Here is a 22,454-nt window from a genome sequence, read left to right as displayed (position 1 = left end):
ACAGGAAGCGACAAATGTGTAGAAATCACTTTACATGTAAACCTTCAAATACGTATTTACAGAGTAAGTTATGCGTATTTGCAAATCTCCCTGTATTTTTGTGGATGTGACTTAACACAACACAAATACAAAAATACATGATTGTGGATAGTGAAATATTTGCAGATCATGGTACACATTTGTGGAATGTCTTCTGTGAGTTACAACTAATAAAGTCCAATAAAAACTTCCATACCCCCTGGGCTACACATCTTACACTGCAACTCTTTGAGGAACAACATATCTGTCATTTATTAGGCTGTAAACCAAGGGTGCCTAAACTTTTCCCTTGGAGGGCCAAAACTGGAACTCAATGGAGGGCCACGGGCCACAATTAAACACCTATTGTATTTGCAAAATATGCAAAATGGTAATAGGATCCCAAGTTCCCATGTATACTGCGTTCAAAAAACTGCATGTTTGCAAATCTCCCTGTATTTTTGTGGATGTGACTTAACACAACACAAATACAAAAAATACATGATTGTGGATAGTGAAATATTTGCAGATCATGCTACACATTTGTGGAATGTCTTCTGTGGGTAACAACTAATAAAGTCCAATAAAAGCTTCCATAAGGGGGCGCCACCGAGCAGCTCAGGTGGATATAAGCTCCTATACAGTTTAGATCAGGACGAGGAGGAGCGACACGCACTCAAGAAGCAGCACAAGTGAAGCAGGTTGGATTCAACACAGAAAGGAAAACCTGCATGCTTCTTTCTATTTGTTAATACTCTTCCTGCAGGTCTGTAAAGTGCAGCAGGCTGTGCGCTCTGCGATGCTTGCTGCTGTCAGTACAGTAGTAGTGATGGGAAGAGGAGAGGCAGACGAAGCCTCGCTGCTTTACTGTGTCTCTGCGGACAGTTAATTACTACCTGAAGACAATTAAGCAGCAGCAGTTGAGGAGTGAAGACAAGAAGTGTTTTTGGAGTGAACTTTAAAGAGTTGGAGCAGCTGGTGGATGTTGTGCCATGGAGATAAAGACGAGACTTCGAGCCACGTTGATGTTAATATGGATCTTTCAAGGTAAGCTAATTAATGCTCTGGATGGCCATTAAGCCTCCCCCTGCTGCTGCTGCTGCTGCTGCTGCAGGTGGCAGCCTGGGAGTTAAACATGAGTCCAGTGCCAGTTTGTGTTAGTATAAATATATATTTATATGGGGAAATGTGATTTCTTCTGAAAGTCAAGCTTTTCCTTGTCATCAAACTTTCACTTTTGAACCAATTAGAAAGTAAAAAAAAAACACAATTCCTCTTTTAACCAACTTATTCCACACAGGAACAAGCTGGAGGAGTGAGTTTTAAGGGTTAATAATAGTGATGAATTATGTCAGTAATGTGCAATACTAAAGTACTGTATGTACTGTATAGCTGCATGACCTTTAACACAGATTAAAGTGGTAGTAGGCAGAATGTTTTTGGCATCACTGGGCAGAAATTTGCATAATACCCTTTCGGCATTTTGTAATTCAAGTGTTCTGAGAGACTTCTGCACCTCCTCATAGCTCTGTTTACAGGCTTTAAAAAATCTCAGGTCATTTCAAAGAGAGAGAGAGAGAGTGCGTTCCTATTGGCTGTTTATTCAACGCAGGCAGCTGTAATGCCTATTTGTCGCATAAAATGTTTTCAGAAACATCTTGTTGTGTACTGTTTAGCTGTAAAATGAGAGAGTTTGCTCCGGCTGGTGGGCGGTGCCTGGTATTTCCTCAACTGATCTCAACATGGCTTCCAGGTCACAAGCTTTCTCATTTTACAGCTAAACAGTACACTACAAGATGTTTCTGAAAACATTTGATGCAACAAATAGGCATTACAGGAACAGAATATTGATTCATATTTGATCAGCGCTGCCTAGTTTGACCGTTTGGTCGGAGTTGGCGAGTGATTGACAGCTGCTCAGAGACGGCAAGGCTCCAGCTCGGCTCTGATTGGTTGTTTTCCTTCGGTCTGTGAAATCTTGCAGATGCAATTAGGAGCACCGGAGGACACAGAGGAACATGATTTTTTTTTTTCAGATTAACTGTCTCATGCACTACTGTCAGGATATAGTGACCGTTTTATAAAAATAACTTTTTTTTTGCTCCAATTCTACCCACTGCTGCTTTAAGGGTTAATAATGATGAATTATGTCAGTAATGTGCAACACAAAGTACTGTATGTACTGTAGCTGTATGACCTTTAATGCAGTCTGCATTAACACAAGATTTAAATCCTCCTGAGTGAGTGTAAATGTATTCAAATGCATCACTCAGATTCACATTATTGGCAGCTATTAGCCTGCTCAAATGCCAAAGATGTGTCAGCCCCTCCTCCTCCTCCTCTTCCTCTTCCTCTTTTCTTCCTCCAGCGAAATATTGAATTCAAATGCAGGAACAAGCACGCCGACAATTCATGAAAAATGTAATTTGTATTGCTGTGGCTGCTGCTTGCTTGTGGTTTTTACCAGAGGTCCCCTTTTAAGCACACAGCAGAGTACTCTTCATCTTAAGAGGGCATAATGTTGTTGCATGGTTGAATGCTCTGACATGGATTTCAAGGAAGTGTTGTTGCTTTTTTTTCTTTTCTTTGATAGTTATGTGTCCCTTGTGAGGTTGGAAATAACATAAAAGCAGGAGTGTACCTGAAAGACGAGGATGTCATTTAAAATAATGGTGGATGAGACGTCCCAGCTGTCACATTTAGGGTCACTTAGGTCATAAGTCCTGCTCCCGGTATTGGCTTTTTACTGGTACGGCTTGCATGCATGTGGTTGGCGATGAATTCATTAATAATCCGATAAAAAATTCACATAATTTAACATAATTACTCCTCAATAATGCCACAAATGTTAAACAAAATAGACAAATCCAATGATTTGCGTAGTTTTTACTCAACAATATTTGGATAAAAAATTTTTTTTTTGTCATATTTGAGAGACAGCTGGATGTTTTTACTTTACATAATCACAAACATATTGACAAGATCATGTGTTAAATACTCTTAATTTTCCTCTTTCTTATCAACACATATTCTGCATCATTCAGAGCCCTAAGAAGCCCTTGAGGCTCTTTGGACTTGGCCAAATCATGCTCCTGTCAACCGTGCTGCTGCATCATTTCTTATACCAGATGTTGGCTTTCCTCCAGTGTGGAAATCGGAGATTGTTACAGCTTGTGTCTTTTATGTCAGGATTTGTTTGGTTCAAACTCAGGTTTCCACTGAGGAGCAGCATCGGAGAAGACAGAAAGGGGGCATTATATCCATCCACAACTCACTTTTGAGTGCTGAAGTTACTTAGAAAGTGTGTACGATGCCCTTTAACAATGCAGAGGACACCTGGCTGAAAATCAGTGTTGTTGTCATGGGGCTTCTGCATGGAAACCACTGTGGCGTGACATTATATCTGCCGCCCTTTGATTTGGTGCAGCTGCTAAATGGAATGAAACAAATGAATGAACTCACTGACGAGCAACTTCGGCCGCCGCCGCCGCCGCCGCCGCCGCTTCCTGTTCGGATGATCGAATAGATTTTTTAAAATTTGCATGATGGATTTCTTTTCACATTTCTGACAGCAGCTCAGCCTGTTGATAAAAACAACAATCCTGCCTGTCAGAAACACCATAATTAGTGAATCAAGAAAAACTGAAACTGTCCGACTTCACATGAGCAAAGTCATCCACAAACTTAAAGGACTTTATGCTGTACCAGAGCATTCTTCAGCCAATCCTACTCTACTGTTCCACCTGCTTTTTTAACACGTTATCCGTCACTAACCGGGCAAAACTCACACGCATAACCAACACTACTGCCAGGATAATTGGTCTCCCCACACTCAACCTCACAGAACTAAACAACAAAGCCATAGCACGCATTGCAAACTCAATAGCACAGGACATCACACACCCACTCAATCACCACCTCACCATAATGCCCCGCTCCGGGCACTGGTACAGAACACTGAGGTGCAATAGGGCTCGCTTCGGGGAAAAGCTTGATACCTGCAGTCATAGCCGCCTTAAACAACAGGCGTCGCTGATTAAGCCTGAGTGTGTACTGATGTCCGTCATTTTCTGTTGTTATCTCTGTTGCATTGCTGTCACTGTGTTACTGTTGTATGTATTGGTGTCTGACAAGTAAAGTGCTGTGGAAAATAATTTCCCCTTGTGGGACAATAAAGTCTAAAGTAGACCCAGCTGAGGCTTTACATGAGAAGATCCATAGCTAATTGGCTACTGAACGCTAAAATAAATCTGCTAATATTTTGAGGAGGCTTTAAATTTGATGATCTGAGACAGATGCTTAACATTTTATCAACACTGACAGCAATAAATCACATTCAAACACGTTGCCGCTGCCCATCAGATAGCTCAAACTGGCAGTGATTTTGCTCCCAGCATGCCAACCTCCCCCCCTCTTGTAGAAATGCCTTTCTCTCCGGCCCCGCTATTAAAATATTGTCATGTCCTCAGCTGATTGTGTTCGGTGACGGCTGGTTTGTAATGAGACGGGAGCCACTCGGCTCTGGTGGTGTAAGCTGATGTTTGCGAGCCGGCTGTATCCCTTTTCACAGGATAGCTCGCAGAGCTTAGGGTAATTCTGATTATGTATCACATGATTAACTAAACAAGAAATTGGTGGGTCGCCGTTCGGCGCCGGAACAAACAGCGTTCCCGCCAGGGTGCTGCATGAGAATTAACTATTAGTGCAAAGCTTCCCTTTGGCTGGCCTCGGCAGCTGCCAGAGTCTCAGTCATCTAGAGATCTGGGAGATATCTGGAAGAGCACAAGTCAAAGTCAAAGACTCAAACAGTCAATCTAGCTGCCTTTGAGTTTGTACTACTAGATACCAAAGTTTAATGGCGGGTAAATACAGTTGTTTTGGAGGGAGCTTTGGTAAATTAGAAAAGTAACTGTAATTTTACTGCTTAACAAAAAAATTGTTACCACAAGATCCACTGACTGACTTGAATTTTCCAGAGCTTTCATCACCAGATGGAGCTTTCTCAGGTGTCGTGAAATGGTTTTGTTATGTGATCCATGTATGGAATTTTGCTGATTTATTAATTAATAACATTAATGAAGATTAACACAGGTGGCCCAAGAAGTCTAGGCAGTAAAGAGGTGGAGACAGAGGGAGGAAATGGGCCACAATGACACCAGCGGCGCCCTCAGAATTCTTTCTTAGGTGTGGCAAGATGGGGCCACTCAAGATCTTGTGGGTGGTACACTAAAACCAAAAGTCACAGGCTAACTGACGTATAAAATATACAGATTTAATTTGAAAGAGTACATTGATTGTAAGGAACAACACATCATTTATTGTGAACAAGCCCACTCAAGTTTAAAATGCCACACAGAGGCCTCCCATATTATGCATATGTGACTCGCATATGTGCCGGTGGGGGGACCAGAGATTGTATAAGTGTGGCTGTGATTCAATTCTATTTGTTTTTCATGTTATCATTTAGTTTTTATTTTGTTGTCAAAGAAATTTAATACATTTGAACATTTGATGTATTTTTTAGTCTTGGTTTTGGTGTGAAAAATAGGTCCTCAATGAGTATTTTTTGTAGTTTTCATTGACAAAATCAACACTGAATGACACTCAAAGTCATATTAATTTGTTCCAGTCATAAGTCCGTTACTGTACAGAGCAGAACAAATGTATTCTGTTTTTGGGTGATGAATCACACAGAGTTGTAAAGTTACCATAATCTCTTCTCAGAGAAATGCTTCAGCTGTCTCTCCTCCTGTTGGCTAATAAACTGAACAGCATTATAAGCGCACACGTTAGCCATCTTTCTTCCTCGTCACCAGAACAACCTGGCGCCGAGAAAACATCCTGACGGCGTACATCTTCTGAGTCACTTCATTGAGCTGAATCTATCGTCTCTGACTCAAACTGGTAAATTGCCACCAGTTTCCCTGAACGGTTCTGTTTGTTAGACTGACGCATATACCTTAGTGTGTGGGAGCCTAATTGATCCGGTCCGCTCTGTGAGCCACAAACGTACAGAAAGACCCCTGCAGAGGGCATAGAGTCAGGAAAGACACGGTGCTACCTAAAGGACTCTCTCATGTGAAACTAGGTCAAATTAATTGGCTCATGCACGGAGCCACACAAAAAATATTTTATAATGTTTCTACACATAACAGCTGCAGCACATTCAGCTGACAGTTACAGTAGTGGAGGCTGACAGGTGTTGATTGGAGCTCCGCGTGCCGCCTCATTGAGCTAATGTGACTTTGAGGCAGGTGATCAAAACAATCTGAATATGCCCAGTTAACGTTGATGGATGTACGACGATGTTAACATGACACGGTATGGATTTTTACACTCGGTTATATAAACTCCTAAGATTTTACAGTGATTTAAGCTGCAAATTCTCACTCCCCTGCATTTCCCATCCCTATTACAATAGAAACAAAATAATGTATTATGTTTATGTCAGCAGGTTGTGCTTTCTTTTGCTGGTAATATAATTTTGCACATTTTAGCTGATGCACGTTAAATGAACCGTCCATGTTTCGCCCACATCAGACAGAGAAATATAGCACACAATGTTTAACCGTTCACACAAACTCATCAGCATTTTTCTTGCTGAATGGCTCACTTTGATGTTTGCCGCTGTACTGCATTAGTGATTTGCTACGCAGCATGCTTTAACAGTCCAGGAACACTCCCCATCATGCTTATTCAGTGAGAAACCTTTAAAGCAGTCACTTGAACTCTGACCATAGGGAAAGTGTGTATATCCAGAAGAAGAAGAGGCATCAGGGTGGGCAGGAGAGTTATCAATTCTGCCAATAACCCAGTCTAACCGATCAAGCGTGATATCAATATTAGACTAATGAGTTTAATTGCCTGGGAAACAATTGATTTAATTAGTGAGGACGTATTGGAAAGCAGTTGATCTACAGTGATGCACAGTGCGAGGCGATCACTCAGAGTGAGGCTTACATTGGTAGAGGATGCATACCTCTAACTTATCTTGTTTCAAAACACACTAATATTCATGAATATGTGGAACATTTTTTGTTGTGAATATTTGCGTTTTGTATATACCAGTGATATTTACACACTTGGATCCATCCATCAGCTTTACCCGCTTATCCTTTAGAGGGTTGTAGGAGGGGGCTGGAGCCGATCCCAGCTGACACTGGGTGAGAGGCGGGGATACACACTGGACAGGGCTGACGCATAGAGACAGACGACCGTTCACACCTACAGGCAATTTAGAGTCATCAATTAAACTCACCTGAATGTCTTAGTGGGAGGAAACCCACGCAGAGTAAGGTACAGGGACAGCATGCAAAGCTACACAGAAAACAACACATGTTGTCTGTAGGAGCAGTAATACAGCATCTGCACTAGTCGTTATGTAGTAGTTAATGTATTAGAGGAAGAAGAGACGGCTATCTGAACAGATGGAATCAACTCGCCGAGCACGATCGTTTGGTTCAGATTCAGATCAACTTTATCTCACACGGGGAAATTCGTTTGGTCCAGTGCTCCAGACATGAGGACAACATAAAGTCCACAATAAAAAACAATAAAATAGCATAACACACACCGCAAGACCACAACATACTCATAATAAAGCACATTTGATCACGTCTTTGTGCTAGGCTATTTGTCCCGCCCCTCCTCCACTGTGATTGGACAGCTGGGTAAAAAGTGACGAGCGCAGCGTTTTACTCAAGTTGAAAAAATTTTAACTCTTGGTAACCTGAAAAAAACACCAAACGTGCAGAAAAGACGCCCAGCGCCTCGTCCTGCTGCTGCCATTTTTTTACCAGAGTGTAAATACAGTACATGGCTTTCCCATAGCAAAGCATTCAAAAAAATACGTTGGCCTCAGGAAAAGACGCTTTGGTGGACACGGCCCCTAAGGCTTGGTCGCATCACTTTGGAGTTTGTAGCAGCCCCTCCAAAGGGGTTGTGTTGTCTTAACAAACTCCAGAAATCATTTATAATGTTGTATAAAACTAGGTTTCTACAGTATAATGTCGTACCATGTCAGCCCCCATGTGGTGTACCAGTATGGATTAAATTTCTTGAAGAAAGGCTGCTCCTATTTGTTAAGACGGTGTGTTCTCGTCTGTCATTCAGCAGTGTAGTGACCTTCAGAATTGACCTTTTAAAATTGTCATCACTTCTGTAAACAAACGCCATACATCTGTAATCTGGCCATGTGATCCTTCTATTAGCAGAAGAATAAACTCATTATAACTGCCAGTCACCTCCGCTCCAATTAAAAACATGTCATACTGTCTTGATAATATGCAAAACCACTAGAGGAGTTTTACTCATCTGATCTGATATATTTTTATACAGCAGTAACTGATAACACATGCCGAATGAAAATGTCCGTTTCTCGTTAAATACATCAGAAATGGGACAGGATGTGAAAATATATTGTCTGTCAAAATCAGTCACACCTTGAAATACTGTATATGAATGACACACATGAGTTGATTAGACAGTATACAGTACAGTTAGTAAATATATTCTTGAAGTATTTCCTTTTTAAAATTAAAGCAGAAATGTAACAGACTGCACAGGAAATGAAATGTGCATCAACTTTCAAAGGTTAACGCTTTATTTTCCACAGTGCAGTGTTTCTCCTTGCAATTTTATTCCTTTCTTATTGCAAAAGCTGTTGAAAGATTGATGTAGGCGTATTTCGATACTATATATAGTCACAGAAACGCAAAAGATGGATCCTCTCAGCATGAATCATTAGTAAACCCAAAGCTGCAACCACAACCTACTTCAATGGCGGTATCTATGTATGAATATCACTTTTTGACAGACTCTACCACAAAGGCTTTAACAAGCAGTCGCTGTATATTCTGTTTATTTAGTTGATTTAAACCTACCTGCAGGTTGTCGTATAATTAAACTCAAATGTTCCAGCTGCTGGTGCTGCAGCCTGACAGGTGTGTTTCACCTGTTATCACCTCTCCGCCCACGCTCCGTCTTCCATGTGGCTAATGATGTGGCCGCCGGTGACCAGTCCCGGTTTGTCCACCGCGGACCGGGGAGATGAGACTATCAGGGTGCTTTTTGAATCTTCCCACTCAGCCAATTAGATCGTCTTTTTGCTCTTTCGTCTCACAGCGTCTGAATCACAGACATTCTCTGCAAAGGGAAAGGAAGTGTATTTGTATTTTTTCCGTAGGTTGATCTCCCCCGTTGATCGCAGCCCATAAATGATGCATCTCGGAGGAGTGGGTCATTTACACCTCAAGCGTGGGCGAGCGTGATTTAGACCAGGTGCACCCTGGGAAAATGGCAAACACTAATGAGGTGCATTCCCTCTTTAAATGAGACCATTGCTCCGGGTGGAAACCAGTATGTGAACTTCAGAGACCAGGCATATAAACACACACACACACACAATGCAAAGGCCGCTAACTATCGTCTCCAGCGACATTTCATTCAAGAGGCATTTAGGTTTGAGAGAAAGAAAATGTATTATCGCTGGTGACAGCAGTGTTAACCTGCTGAATTTAATTTTCACACGACTCCTGACAATTGTTCTTCTAACTGAAAACTGTAATTGCAAAAGGTTGCTCCACTCTGACTGAGGCTCTTTCCTTTTTAAAGAAATATGACTGTTAAAAAGAAACCGTTTCATCAGCATTTTAAAATGTTTGCCTTTATCCAAAGAGGAAGATTGATTTTCAAGGGTAAAATGCGTGAAAACTGCTGGTCTGTGAAGAAAAAAAAAAAGCTTTTCTTCTTTTTGACTTTGTAGTGCAGGTAGGAACTGGGCTGTCTGGTGGCTGCAGATGAGTTTCGCACTAAGAAGCCAGGAGATTATACTCCTGTTTGGCTGTTATAGTGAAGCAATAGGGGATGGGATTTTTTTTCCCTGTGGTGTCATAGGGTTGGATGGGTTTTCCACCATGCTGTATTGGTGATAGGTTAGTTTTTAAATGGTAGGTGATAGCCCTGGTGGTGGTTTTTACGTGTAAAAGGACAGAATTGGAGTGTTTGGAAGCAGAGATGAGAGATTAGTATTCACTGAGGAGCGAGAGGCGTCGTCGCTCCTTTCTCCTGTTGCTCGACTGTCTCGCCAGATGGAGGGGAGGATTTTTGTGGCCAGATTAATGCCGTTATCTGGTTTGAGGTGTAACTTGGCCTTGCAGGCTTCAGGCGTGGTTATGTGAGGCTAAAGAAGATCCCTCGGGTCAATCCTGCGGTGGCGAGGCATCTCAACCACACAGGCTGCTGTTATACCTCCTCACAGATTAAAACTGTGTTACACTGTGCCTCTGTAATGTTACTACCTCTCATGTAATGCACTCTTCAAGGAAAACTCCTTCATATTTCTTGACCCTGGAATTTATAAGGTTCTATCTATGAGTAGGTTTAGAGGTATTGAGGTTTACACATCTTATACAGAACAGTTCTCTTTCATCGGCCAAAATAACAGGCATGCTAAAGCCACTTTAGATATATAATATCAAAATCCTATCACAATCCTGATCACTTTGGTGAGCCTCTGACTTTTCCTCTAGCGCCACCATAAGGTTGACATTTGTGGAGTGAAATATCTAGACATCTATTGGATGGATTGCAATGAAATTTGCTAAAGATGTTGAGCATCCCTAGTGGATAGACTTAAATGGGATGAATTGAGTTGATCCCCGGATTTTTCATCTTGTGTCATCATCAGATCAAAACTTAATACTTGAGTTCAATTTCCTTCAAATCTCATATCATTCCCATCAGCCTGAGCTTTACTTTGTGTTTTAGTTCGGAATGGGCCGATTGCGCCATTCGCTTGTTTATTGATATTGTATGTGTGGTGTGTCCAAATTGCACCAAATTGAACACTGCACTCCCTTGAGTTCCCAACTATACACCCACCAAGTGTGAAGTGGATCGGACAGAGATATGTGAAAGACACACAGACAGACAGACGGACAGAAATTCCTTGCTTTACAGTTAGATAAAATTCATTCTTGCATGCAAACATAAGCATGAGCGGCCTAGATTAACATTAGAAAGGTAGCTATCTAGCATGGTTGCTAATGGTTCAAACAAGATAGCGTCAGTGTCATTCATGTTTCCATACATTTTGAGCTTTCAGAACTTAAAATTGAGCAACATTTCATCATGTTTTTCTGCTTTTTAAGACCAGTCACAGAGCAGTGAAGGGACACAGTAAAGAGGTAGAACTTGATTGGTCCTCCTGTATTCATTCTGAGCACTGATTGGTTCTTTAGAACAGGAAGAACCTCATAGAACCAGGTTAGAGAATGATTTTGGAGATGAAGCCTTTTTTTATTTCAAATTTTAGAGCCATTAAAGCTGAAGTAGGCGAGATTGGAGCAAATATGATTAAAAAATATATATTTTTATAAAACGGTTGCTATATCGTGAGAGTAGTACATGAAACAGGTAATCTGAAAAAAATCATGTGCCTCAATCATGGATCAATATTATGTTACGTTAATGCTTATTTCTCACCCTCAAATGTTTTCAGCATCATCTTGTAGTGCACGGTTTAGCTGTAAAATGACGCTTTGTGACGCCGCCGCCATTGTGAAATCTGGTGAAGGAACGCCAAGTACCGGTCACATGATCATAGCCCAGCCAATAGGAACGCTCTCTCGAAATGACCTGTGATTGGTCAAAGACTCCCGTCACGGGCTAGATTTTTTAAAGCCTGAAAACAGAGTCATGAGGAGGTGCAGAAGTCTAGTTATCTCTCAGAACACTTGAATTACAATATGCTGAAAGGTTATTATGGAATTTTTGCCCAATGATGCCAAAAATATACTGCCTACTGCCACTTCAATGCATAAGTCAAAACAAAGCTACACAAAATGTTAAACCACCAAAGATGCATGTGACATAAAGAATCGTATTATAATTTTAAGGTCAGGATTTATTTCCTGTGCTTTACCTCATCTATTCACCATGTATGTTATACCAAACCCTCCGGAAGTGGCCTTTGTGGTTTCTCTAAATCCCTTCGCTTCGTTTTGCAGCCCTCAAGTGTTTATTGCAGCTGTAACATCAATTTACTTTGTGGCTCAAATTTTCACTCTGTTTGGCCCCTCTGGTGGCGGTGAGGCAATTGTCATTAGAATTAATACCTTCAGGGGTGTTGACGCTCAAAATAGAAACAACCTACCAAGCAGAATACGAGGTCCCGACACTATTTTATAATCTCGGTGATCTGTCAAACCCTGGAATAATTGGCTCTTTGGGCTGACTGAGAATTGAAGCCGGGCAGCGTAATGACCTTACCGTCACTTGAGGTGACGCTCCGGTTTCTAAGCCTCTCCAGATGTCATTAGTATGACCAGGGAGGGTTTGATAAGAGGAATTTCTCCTCAGCATCATCGCTGATGTTAGCCTTCCTGCAAGGACTGTAGTCCTGTCTAGGTGAGACTCCTATGACTATTATTTTTTACTTTGCACACCCACAAATTCAGGATACATTTACTGTATTTTGATTTCCCAGTTAGTGAGAAACAGAGCTGTATTACACCCAGAACGTATGATCAAAACACACAGAGGCTGCCGTGCTGTGCAAGAGTTCAAATCAGAAGCATTTAGATCAAATAAAAAAGGATTTGCATTTTGCATCAAACTGTGTTTTTCTACATGGAACTCCAGTTATTTATCCTGCAGCCGTTACTCCTGCTGTCACTGACACTGACATATTACTTTGCCTGTATGGGGTTTCCATCCATTTAGTGGTTTTCCCAGAATGCGTGGGTTTATTTCTGCCTCAATTATCTGCTGTTTCTCAGTTGTTAGTGGTTTGTGTTTCAGTGCATTACAAAGATTTGTGGAGCACTCATTCCACGTCCTGCGGCAAGAATTGTTTGAAAGAGATGGGTTTTTATTGTTTGTTTTTTAACAACTTGATCCAACTACCTACATGTATTCACATTTATTCACAGGCACATCAAGTATACAACCAGTACGAATAGTGCACTTCCTATGCTACCTTTAACAGATCCATGTTAATGTCTTCATGACTGATTTAGAACCATTACCCTCACATAATTCATCTATTACAATATATCACACGTTTATCATCAATATTTGTTTGATTACTGAGCTGCTTCCTCGACTAATTTTCCTCATTGCATATGTGGCAACTAATGAGACTGTGTTACACTACTATGGATGTGTGTTCAATAATAAATTACTATAAAATAAATAATCACATGAATAAATAGTAAAACATATATAAATTAAAGAATAGTCTGTAAAATGATTTAAGAAATTATTTAAATTCAACTTATTATTATAAAATGTTGATTCATCCTTATTTTCATACGACAGAATTTTATACGACTTAATTTTATTTCATAATAGACATTTTTTGTTTTAAAATGAGCTTTTTCAAAAGTGTGTTTTTATTTCATAATGTTATTTTTATGCCTCTGCAGCACAGACAGCCGTGGCCAGAGGCATTATGTTTTGGGGTTATCCATCGGTACGTTCGTCAGGTCCATTCTTGTGAACGCGATGTCAGGAACGCCTGGAGGGAATTTGTTAACATTTTCCTCAAATGTCCACTTGGACTCAAAGAACAATTGATTAGGTTTTGGTGGTCAAAGGTCAAGGTCACTGTGACCTTACATCGATCCCATTGTTGAGATATCTCAGGAACGGCTTGAGTGAATTTCTTCAAATTTGGCACATCGATTTTGGTTGTCAAAGGTCAAAGGTGAAGGTCACTGTGACCTCACAAAATACATTTTTAGCCATAACTCAAGAATTCATATCCTAATTACGATGATTTAACACAAATGTCTAACGGGATAGAATGATGAAGTGATGACATTTTGGACAGACATGGATGTAAACTGCAACTTTACAACCAACAACTGGTTGTTGGAGGCATACGACCGCGAGGTGGTAATTCTAGTTTGTAAAAACAATGAAAAAGCTATTCCATTATAAATAACTAAGAAGTGGTTTAGTAACCATGAGTGTACAACAGACATGGATTGTACAGAACATAAACACGTCATGATGTCTTAACAAACGCAGCCTTGTTTTAACTCCATAACTTAACTGTCTCTGGCACCAGGTATGCATAAACGTCTGCCTAAGTCATTTGAAAGTCTATTAACAGACAATTTGCTTATACAGTAACTGGGTGGCAAAGCTGTTCTGAATCATCAGTTTTATAAACCACTGAGTGCCTGAAAATAGGCTTTTTTAAATAATGTCATATTTAGCAGTCCTGAAATTAAATTAGCCAAAAAAACATGAGCTGCTTTGTGAAGCAGTCTCCTGTATCTCTGTCAGCAGCGTAGCAGCAGGCGGTCATGCGTTAAGTTACATATATTAGGATCTATAGAGCGAGTCCTACCTCATATAATTTTTTTCAGCAGGGGAATTTGCTCATTTCTATTTCCAGCCCAGAGGTTGGTTGGTCCTCTAAATTGATCTGGCGAACACAGCTGCTTCTAAGAAACCTGCTCACACCTGATAAGCCCAGTAACCATGGCACCTTTACCTGCAAAGCTCACCCATCAAATATGCTTCATTTCAGATGGGAAGCAGGTGGAAGTCATAAACTTTCTCCGGTATCAAGTCTGCCACTAAAAACAGAATTTCTTCTGAAACTGGTGAAAAACAGGAGAAATGATTCAGCCCTGAAAACTGCACCTACGGACTATATATTGCATTCAGCCTGTCTTTACTCAAGATATTTGAAGACATTTTCTTGAAGATAAAAGGGTAGAAAGCATGCAACATCTAAGTCCCCACAACATGTGTATAGTTTCAAAGTACTGGGAGAAAACAAACGCTCACTGGAGTCAGAGAAACATAAGAGAAATAAATAAGAACATGACAGATTCCTCTAAAATGTTACACCAGCAGGCTTTTATCTAGGTAGTTTCCAGCCATTTAAATGTAAAGTACAGAGCATGTGAGAAGGTCTCCAACACTGACTTCCCTTAGTGGCGGAGTTGCTGACATTTTCAAAGTGAAATGGACCAGGCGGTGTACTGATTAAGTTTCTGAACATGTACTAGATCTTCAGCCATCCGGGATAAAATCTCCAACAAATAAAGTGAGATTCTTGCGAGAAGGAGCCTTGATGGCTGAAAAATGATCTGCAATCACGAAGCGTGTGTGAGATATATAACTTAGCAAGATCAGAAGCACCCTCAAAACTATGCGTATGTAGCTGGAGTCTGTAAAGTCGTGCTGAAACAATAAGTCGACAGTGCTGTAAATGGATGAATCCATTTGCCAGCAATTTTGCAGCATTAAAGCACCACTAATTAGTAATCCACCAAATCAGCTGTAGTTATAAAGTTGATCGAATTAATTAGCAAATAATATTATTATATTCACTCTCCTTTTAGCTCTGTTTTTGGTCTCCACCAACTCCTGAGGGGAATATGTGGCTCTTTAGCTGCTAAATGCTCCACTATGTTCACCAGCTAGTCGCTAACTGTGTCTGTCTTCTGTTTGGTGTTGGACAGGTAGTATACAGTAGATTAACCTGGACTTTTTTTTTTTTTTTTTAAACTCAGAACAGCACATTTGTGGGCGCTAAAACCAAAACAATGAGCTGAAAGACGTTAAATGCTCTGCAGAGCTGAGGAGACAACGTAGTCATTTGATCCATTGTTAATATAGAAGTATTGATTAGTGCAGATTTAATTGTTTAAGTCATTAATCAAGTAAAAGTCTGAAACATTTACTGATTCCAGCAAACAAAGTTTTTCTGTGCTTTATGTCATGAATTATATATCTTTGTATTTTGAAGTAATGATCGGACAAAACAAGCAATTTGAAGACATCAACTTTTTGTGATTTCTTTTTTCGAACATCTTATAGACTTAAATTGCTATGCCGCCCTACTGTCAATGTTTTTTTTAGTAAAGGTGATTTTTTGTTACATCTGATTAGGTTTAATGTTCTTTCCACCTTTGTTTTCGTTGTCTTGCTATTTATTGCATTTAATTGCATTATTAGTTCTTCATATACAGTAATGCTTTCTAATGGTACACCGTGAAATATACAATGAATATCCTAAATATTGTTGTTTTGTAAATACAGATGACATGATTGTTGTCGTTCTTACAGTCAATTCAAAATATGCCTGCAGACGAGAGAAGATAAAAGCCAAGTATTTGTCACGCCCTCTGTTTCAAAATGAGCTTCAGAGTCACAATATTGGCCCACGACAAAGCAGAGGTTAAGAGCTGCTTTTAAGAGCTTCAAAGAATAAAGTTGCTACAAATAACTTTATCACAGAGACGTATTATTATTCAGCGTTAAGGCAAAAAATAGCTCTTTATGCCCTTAGAATTAGCAGTGCTCCATTTTCATATTGTAGCAAGTCGGTTTGTGATTAATCAATGATTCAGACTAAAACATCTGCTGGTTTTGTAGCATTTAAGACGTTATTTTATTATTCATGTGTTCTCCTCCGCGCTGAAAGCGACTAATTACCCAAAAGAAAGTCTGGACAGAGATCCTGTTGGAGTTTTCAGTAAAATCCTGGAGTGGAGACGACTGTCGTGCATTTAGATCTTCTAATCAGTGCACTCGTGTGTCGTCCTCGCTGGTTTGAAATTAGAAAATTAGTGTTAACTGCTGCAGTCCCAGACATTATAGAGCTGTAATGTTAAAGGTATTAACAGCTTTCCCTGCAATACTACAAGAGTGTTTTTATTTTGAAATCAGAGAGTTGGAAAGTCAAGTAAAATACAAAAAGAGCATGTAAAGTTCTTTTGAAAAGAGTTGTTGTATAATTAAATTACTTTTAGATATCTTTTTTAAGTTTTTGCACTTTGATAACTGTGACTCTTTAAACCCAGCTGACTCTTGTTTAAAACTTTCCTGGCATTGCTTATTGTCAGCCAACCAGTCTCCTGGCTTGTATTCTTACTGACATGGCAAACAGTTCTCTGAATAACCTCTCCCCTTCTGGAGTAGGGCTGTGTATTGGCGATAATCTGGCGATATGATACGTATCCCGATACAGGGGTTATGATTCAATATATTGCGATATATTACGATATAGTAAGCAAGGCGATATATTGCGACTTTTTTAAAAAATCGAAAACTGTCATAGTATAAAGAACACACCGCCGTATTCATAAAATCTGAGTAAAAGAAAGTTAACTTTTTTATGCAATCACAACAGTGGGATCTGCATTTATCACAGTCCCGGCAACATCCAACATCATAGCACTACATTTAGAGGGCACATGCATTGAGAGGGCGCATCTCTTTGCAAATGAAATAAAATACTGACTGAGTTAATCTTTGCATGTAAACTATTAATTAAAAATCTATACAGTATCACAAAATGTAATATTGCAATACTCTTCTTACACCCTTATTATCGAGAGCAATATGCTGTAAGGGACGAGATAATCACAGCCAATCAGGATATCTGTCTCACAAGTACATCATGGTAGAGGTCATTTTAAGTGAAATACACCTGATGCAGAATATAAACTTGCCCTATCCAAGAAAAAGGAATATCTGAATAGGCCATTTAAAATAGGAAACAGTAAAATAGGGTTGAAAAAAAGTATATATAAAATTGTACACAGGTACAGGTGTATTTATTAGGGCTGTCATTTGCATAAAGCAATCATATTCATATAAGGGTATTGAATACTTGACAAATCTCCCTTTTAATGTACATTATGAACAGATAAAAAATTTGCATTTAATTTGCGATTAGTCACAATTAACTGGATAATCATGTGATTTAATCACGATTAAATATTTTAATCAATTGACAGCCCTAGTATTTATACGTCTTTGAGAGAGTTGGGTGGGGTGAGGGGACAACAGCCGTTACCAACACTTAGACTTAATTGGTTTAACTGAAGGCCTGGACGATGGTTTCTGCCCTCGGGAGCTCGCTTCTCTTCCTAGAAGACGTTTTTCTCTGAAATGGCTTTAAAACAAAGGTTAGACGGGCAGTTTTCACCAGGTTAGTGTTTCATTGCACAAAGCCTGATATTGCCTCGGATTCATGTCTCACATCTAAATAGACGCCACAGTGTTTGTGGTCAGAAAAACATAATCGAGTCCAGAATTGATGGTCGTTGGCGGCAGTTTTTGAACTCTGTGCAACAACTGAGATTTGAACCAGTTTATTATACTCATATATGTGTATAGTCTTGCTGGGAGATGTAGTTTTACTTTCCAAATTAGTCGTTGTTGGAGTCCCAAATCAATCCCAACCTAAACTGTTGGAGTTGATAAAAGTTAGGACTGTCCTTGACCAAAGAAATTCTTAGTCGACTAACACTCATATGATACGATACCATTAGTTGATTTAATCAACAGAGCTGTAAAACTGAGTTTCTCCAGAAAGAATCACACAAAAGCACCACTTCAAACCTGGTGTTTACCAGAGATGTGCTCATACATTTCTTGGAAATAAGTCTTTCAGCATGAAAAAAGAAAATCAACGAAAGAAATCTTAGTCGACTGAGACCAAAAAGGCCGATTAGTCGACTAATCTAAGAGTCGGCAGCCCTAATAAAAGTGTCTCTTTGACTCCTTTTAAACCATTAGATGATGCATTTCATATTATGCTGGAGCACGATCCAAAAGTCTCTTACCATTTATTCAATTAACTGATATGAAACCGAGGTATTCCAATGAATATAAAGCCACAGCTACAACTTTTTATAGACTAAAGTACACTTGAAGACACTGTTAAACTTGAATGTGTAGCAACGATGCAGTGTTATACAGGGAAATACTGTGGTTTTATAAAAAAGAGATTTTCTATCATCTGCAACCGTCACGATCAGACCCAAACTTATCACGCCAATTTAGTCTCTGTACCATAATGCGATTGACTCCTGAGTCAAAGGACAGTGGTCATGTTATGATGTCTTCTTGTGTGCGACTTTTGTCTCTCCCGTCTCCCTCCCTGCTAAAGCCAGCTTGGGCTGATAATAAGATTAGAGCGCAGAGAGGCGGCTTAGCGACCTGAGCTAAAGAAATGGTGATCGTTTATCCGCGAGGCTGCTGCAGATCGACATGACGGGGGAAAGGCGTCTCAGAGTGGGCGTGAGGTTGCTGAGGTCAAAGGGCAACAAGCGCCATTCAGTCACACCACAAATGTGTCTATAAAATGTTCCTTGGCCGTAATTGCCTCTGCAGGAAACACTCAAGAGTAAATTTATCCTCACATACATTTAACGCCGAAAAGTGCACAAAATCACGTGTTTTAATTTTATCTGCACACAACCCCTTCTGTTAACCCCTCCATCCATAATCACCTCCTCCACATTAACTTTCACCTCCATCAGTGGCCTCATCCATCCGAACTAATCAATGCTCTGTTGAACTGTGGCAGAATTAAAGGCTTAACCCCTTATTGCCAACTGTCCACATGGATCTCAACAGAAGCAGAGATTTAGAGAAGGCACTCTAGTATGTATTAAGGAGCATCAGCCACATGCAGCAACATTAAAACACGTTGATCACTGAGCTTCCAGGGTGTGAATCAGTTATGAAATAGGTTTTGTTTTGATTTTTAAAAAGCTTGGCTGATACAGGAGGTTTGTTTACATATGAAGTGTTTTTATATAACCCAGATAACAAGATCAGAATAGCCCTAAGACATTGCTGCACTTCATTTAATTTATGTTATCAGTGAAGATTAAACAAACAGCTCTGTTTAGTGCAGAATCCTGGCCCTGTATAATATTTTTTTCGGTCTAATTATTAATGTTAAAATGTATTATGTAATGTCAGAGGCATGTGGGCACCAGAGAAGAGCGCCTGCAACCTTGACATTTCATTTAAAAACACAATAAGTGAATTTTGAAGTGAATTCCTCCATCCACCTTTGAAACTATAGGATGACAGTTCAGAGTGTGAGTAATTAATCCAAACATATTAATAATTAACACAAACATAGGACTGGGTAGCGTTTTAAATGTTTAGATTGTAGTACTGATACAATACCTGACTTTCAGCACTGATACTAAAAAACAATGCTGTAACAGGAGAGACTTCAGAGACCAGGTCCAAAGCACACTGGAGCACACGGATTTAAGGCAATCAACTTTATTAGAGGACTAACGTTTAGACACCAACTGCGTCTTTAACGTAATAAAGTTGATTGCCTTAAATCCGTGTGCTCCAGTGTGCTTTGGACCTGGTCTCTGAAGTCTCTGAAGTCTCTGAAGTCTCCCCTGTTACGAGATTGCCCTGTTCTGTGAGCACCGGACAGGCCTACTATTCCTTGTGAAACTGTTGAAGCTTGTCTAACTGCCTTTCTTCACTAAAACAATGTTTTTTTGACATCTTGCATAGAGTAATATATATACAGTTCTCAAAAGTTGAATGTTGTCTGTTCATAGTTCCTATTATTATTCATTCATTTGCTGTTTTTTGTAAACTGAACATCTTTTGGGATTTGGACTGTTGGCCAAACAACAACACCAGTTTGAAAACATCAACCAGGCCTCTGGAAAATGTGTCACTATTTTCTGAGATTTTATAGACTAAATGATTAATGGAGAAAAATGAAAATAAATATTAGTTGCAGCCCTAGATATATAGGTGGCAGAGCTCCGTCGGATTTCCATCAAAAGTGAATCATTTGTTCCGTCATAGTCCATTTAATTTTACCTCTAACGCAAAAAAGTGCAATGCCGAACCAAAGTTCACAGGCGCGGAAGCTTTTAGCCGTATGCTGTTAGGCACATATTCTGAGGTTAGCACAACAAAATCATGGCCAGAATGCAACAAATTGCGCCATTTAAAAATAAAAAAAATGATGGAGGACCCCCCTATTACCAACCCATTAACGCACTACCTGGACACCATTTAAAAACAAAAAAAGGTTCAGTCAAAAAGTTGTTTTCCATACAGTTTCCATACTCTGTGTTGCTGACACATTTATTGAGGTTTGATACTCAGCACTATGGCAGATGCTCTCTCAGATGTATATTACAAAGCTAATATACTTTAGATCACTGCTAATCACACTGAAACACTAATTTCTCTCATTTGTTGTCTGGGCCGACACCTCAGTCATTAAGACGCCAGCTTTTTACCTTATTGTGGAGAAAAGTAAAGTAGCTCAAGAGGATTACACTAAATAAATCTCTTTCAGATGTCTCTGACCATTACACAGAGACACCACACAGTCTGTCCTCAGGGGAGCAACTATCTAAACACTGAAGGGAGCACTTTTACAAAAGCAGTTTATAATGCATTCACAAGCAGACCCCCGAGATGCCTTAAAAGCCTCTCCGGCTAAATCCATCATGTCAGGGTGTGCTAGCCATCGAATCCTTTTTACACTTTGATATAATCCATGTTGATTACAGTCCTCTCACCTCTCCGAAATTACTGCTGCTCTTAATTGTGTTGGATGCAAGTAGATTTATTATCTTCCCTCTTGTGTAACATCTCCTTTTCTCTTTTCACAGCCTGTGCATGTGTATATTGGGCATCGTTTTATTTTATTTCTTGGAAAAAGAAAGTGTGAAAGATTCAAAGAGGACATATCATGCTCAGTTTCAGGTTCATACTTGTATTTTGGGTTTCTACTAGAACATGTTTACATGCCTTGATGTTCAAAAAACACAATTTTTCTCATACTGTCTGTCTGAATATACTTTGTAATGCATGCAAAAAACTGCTTGGTTTGCCCAAAACTGCATGTGATTATCATAAAGTCGCCATTCCAGTTTTTCCTCGCCAAAATGTAGCCTGCACTCTAGCTCTCAAACGGAGCCTTCTACAGCCTCTGAAAGACGGTATACAGTTGGCCGAGGGTGCCAGCGCCCTCAAGGCGTGGAAGAGGTTAAGGTTTTATAACTAAATTATATGATCCATCACGTTGCAACAATTTCTCATGATTGTGTTTTTATGAGTCTATTTGTTATTTATTGGGAATCTGTAAGTGGTTGTAAAAAAAAAAGAAGCCATTTTCAGCAAGTTAATCACTCAATCTGTCCCTCGCTCACTCAATCATTATGTGAGAGCAATCTGCTCTTCAGTCTGCTGTCAACTTTAAGGAAATAAGGTTACATTTTTCACATCTTTGGTCTTATTTTTCTAGTTGTGGGACATTATTCCTGTCAGTTAGAGGGTATGGAACATTAGCTGTGAGATGATCACAAAACACTAAGCGAAAAAAAAAAGAGTTTCTTCAGGAGAGGTAGAGGAGATAAAAGATGAAACTTGCATGAAATAATATACAAATATTTGGTTTTGGAACCCCTGATCTATAAGTCTTCTTTGGAAGTGAAGCCCAAGCACCTTGACCTAAACCAGGAACCTGTCTGCAAAATCTACAACATTTACAGTGGACAGATTGGGCAGTTATTTAATGTGTATGGTATACGGCTGTCAATAGGTTAAAATATTGAATCGTGATTAATTGCATGATTGTCCATTGTTAATCGTGATTAAAAACAAATTAATCA

General features: G+C 39.7%; 1 protein-coding gene across 2 annotated transcripts in view; it reads left to right on the top strand.

Moving 5' to 3' along the window:
• esamb (endothelial cell adhesion molecule b) overlaps positions 1-22,454 on the top strand; it is a 59,731-nt gene that overhangs the window by 7,107 nt on the left and 30,170 nt on the right. Inside the window, exon 1 of one of the 2 annotated variants that reach the window (XM_037776524.1) lies at positions 658-1,065. The exons of the other annotated variant lie outside the window; for it this stretch is intronic. Coding sequence (XP_037632452.1) covers positions 1,011-1,065 — 55 coding nt within the window. The 5' untranslated portion in view covers positions 658-1,010. Of the gene's footprint in view, positions 1-657; positions 1,066-22,454 lie in introns of those variants that run through there. 2 annotated transcript variants of the gene reach the window in all.

This window comes from Sebastes umbrosus, chromosome 7 (genome assembly GCF_015220745.1).
Source record: "Sebastes umbrosus isolate fSebUmb1 chromosome 7, fSebUmb1.pri, whole genome shotgun sequence".
Taxonomy (NCBI): domain Eukaryota; kingdom Metazoa; phylum Chordata; class Actinopteri; order Perciformes; family Sebastidae; genus Sebastes; species Sebastes umbrosus.
Note: the sequence above shows the minus strand (reverse complement) of the source record. Positions and strands in the feature narration are given on the sequence as shown.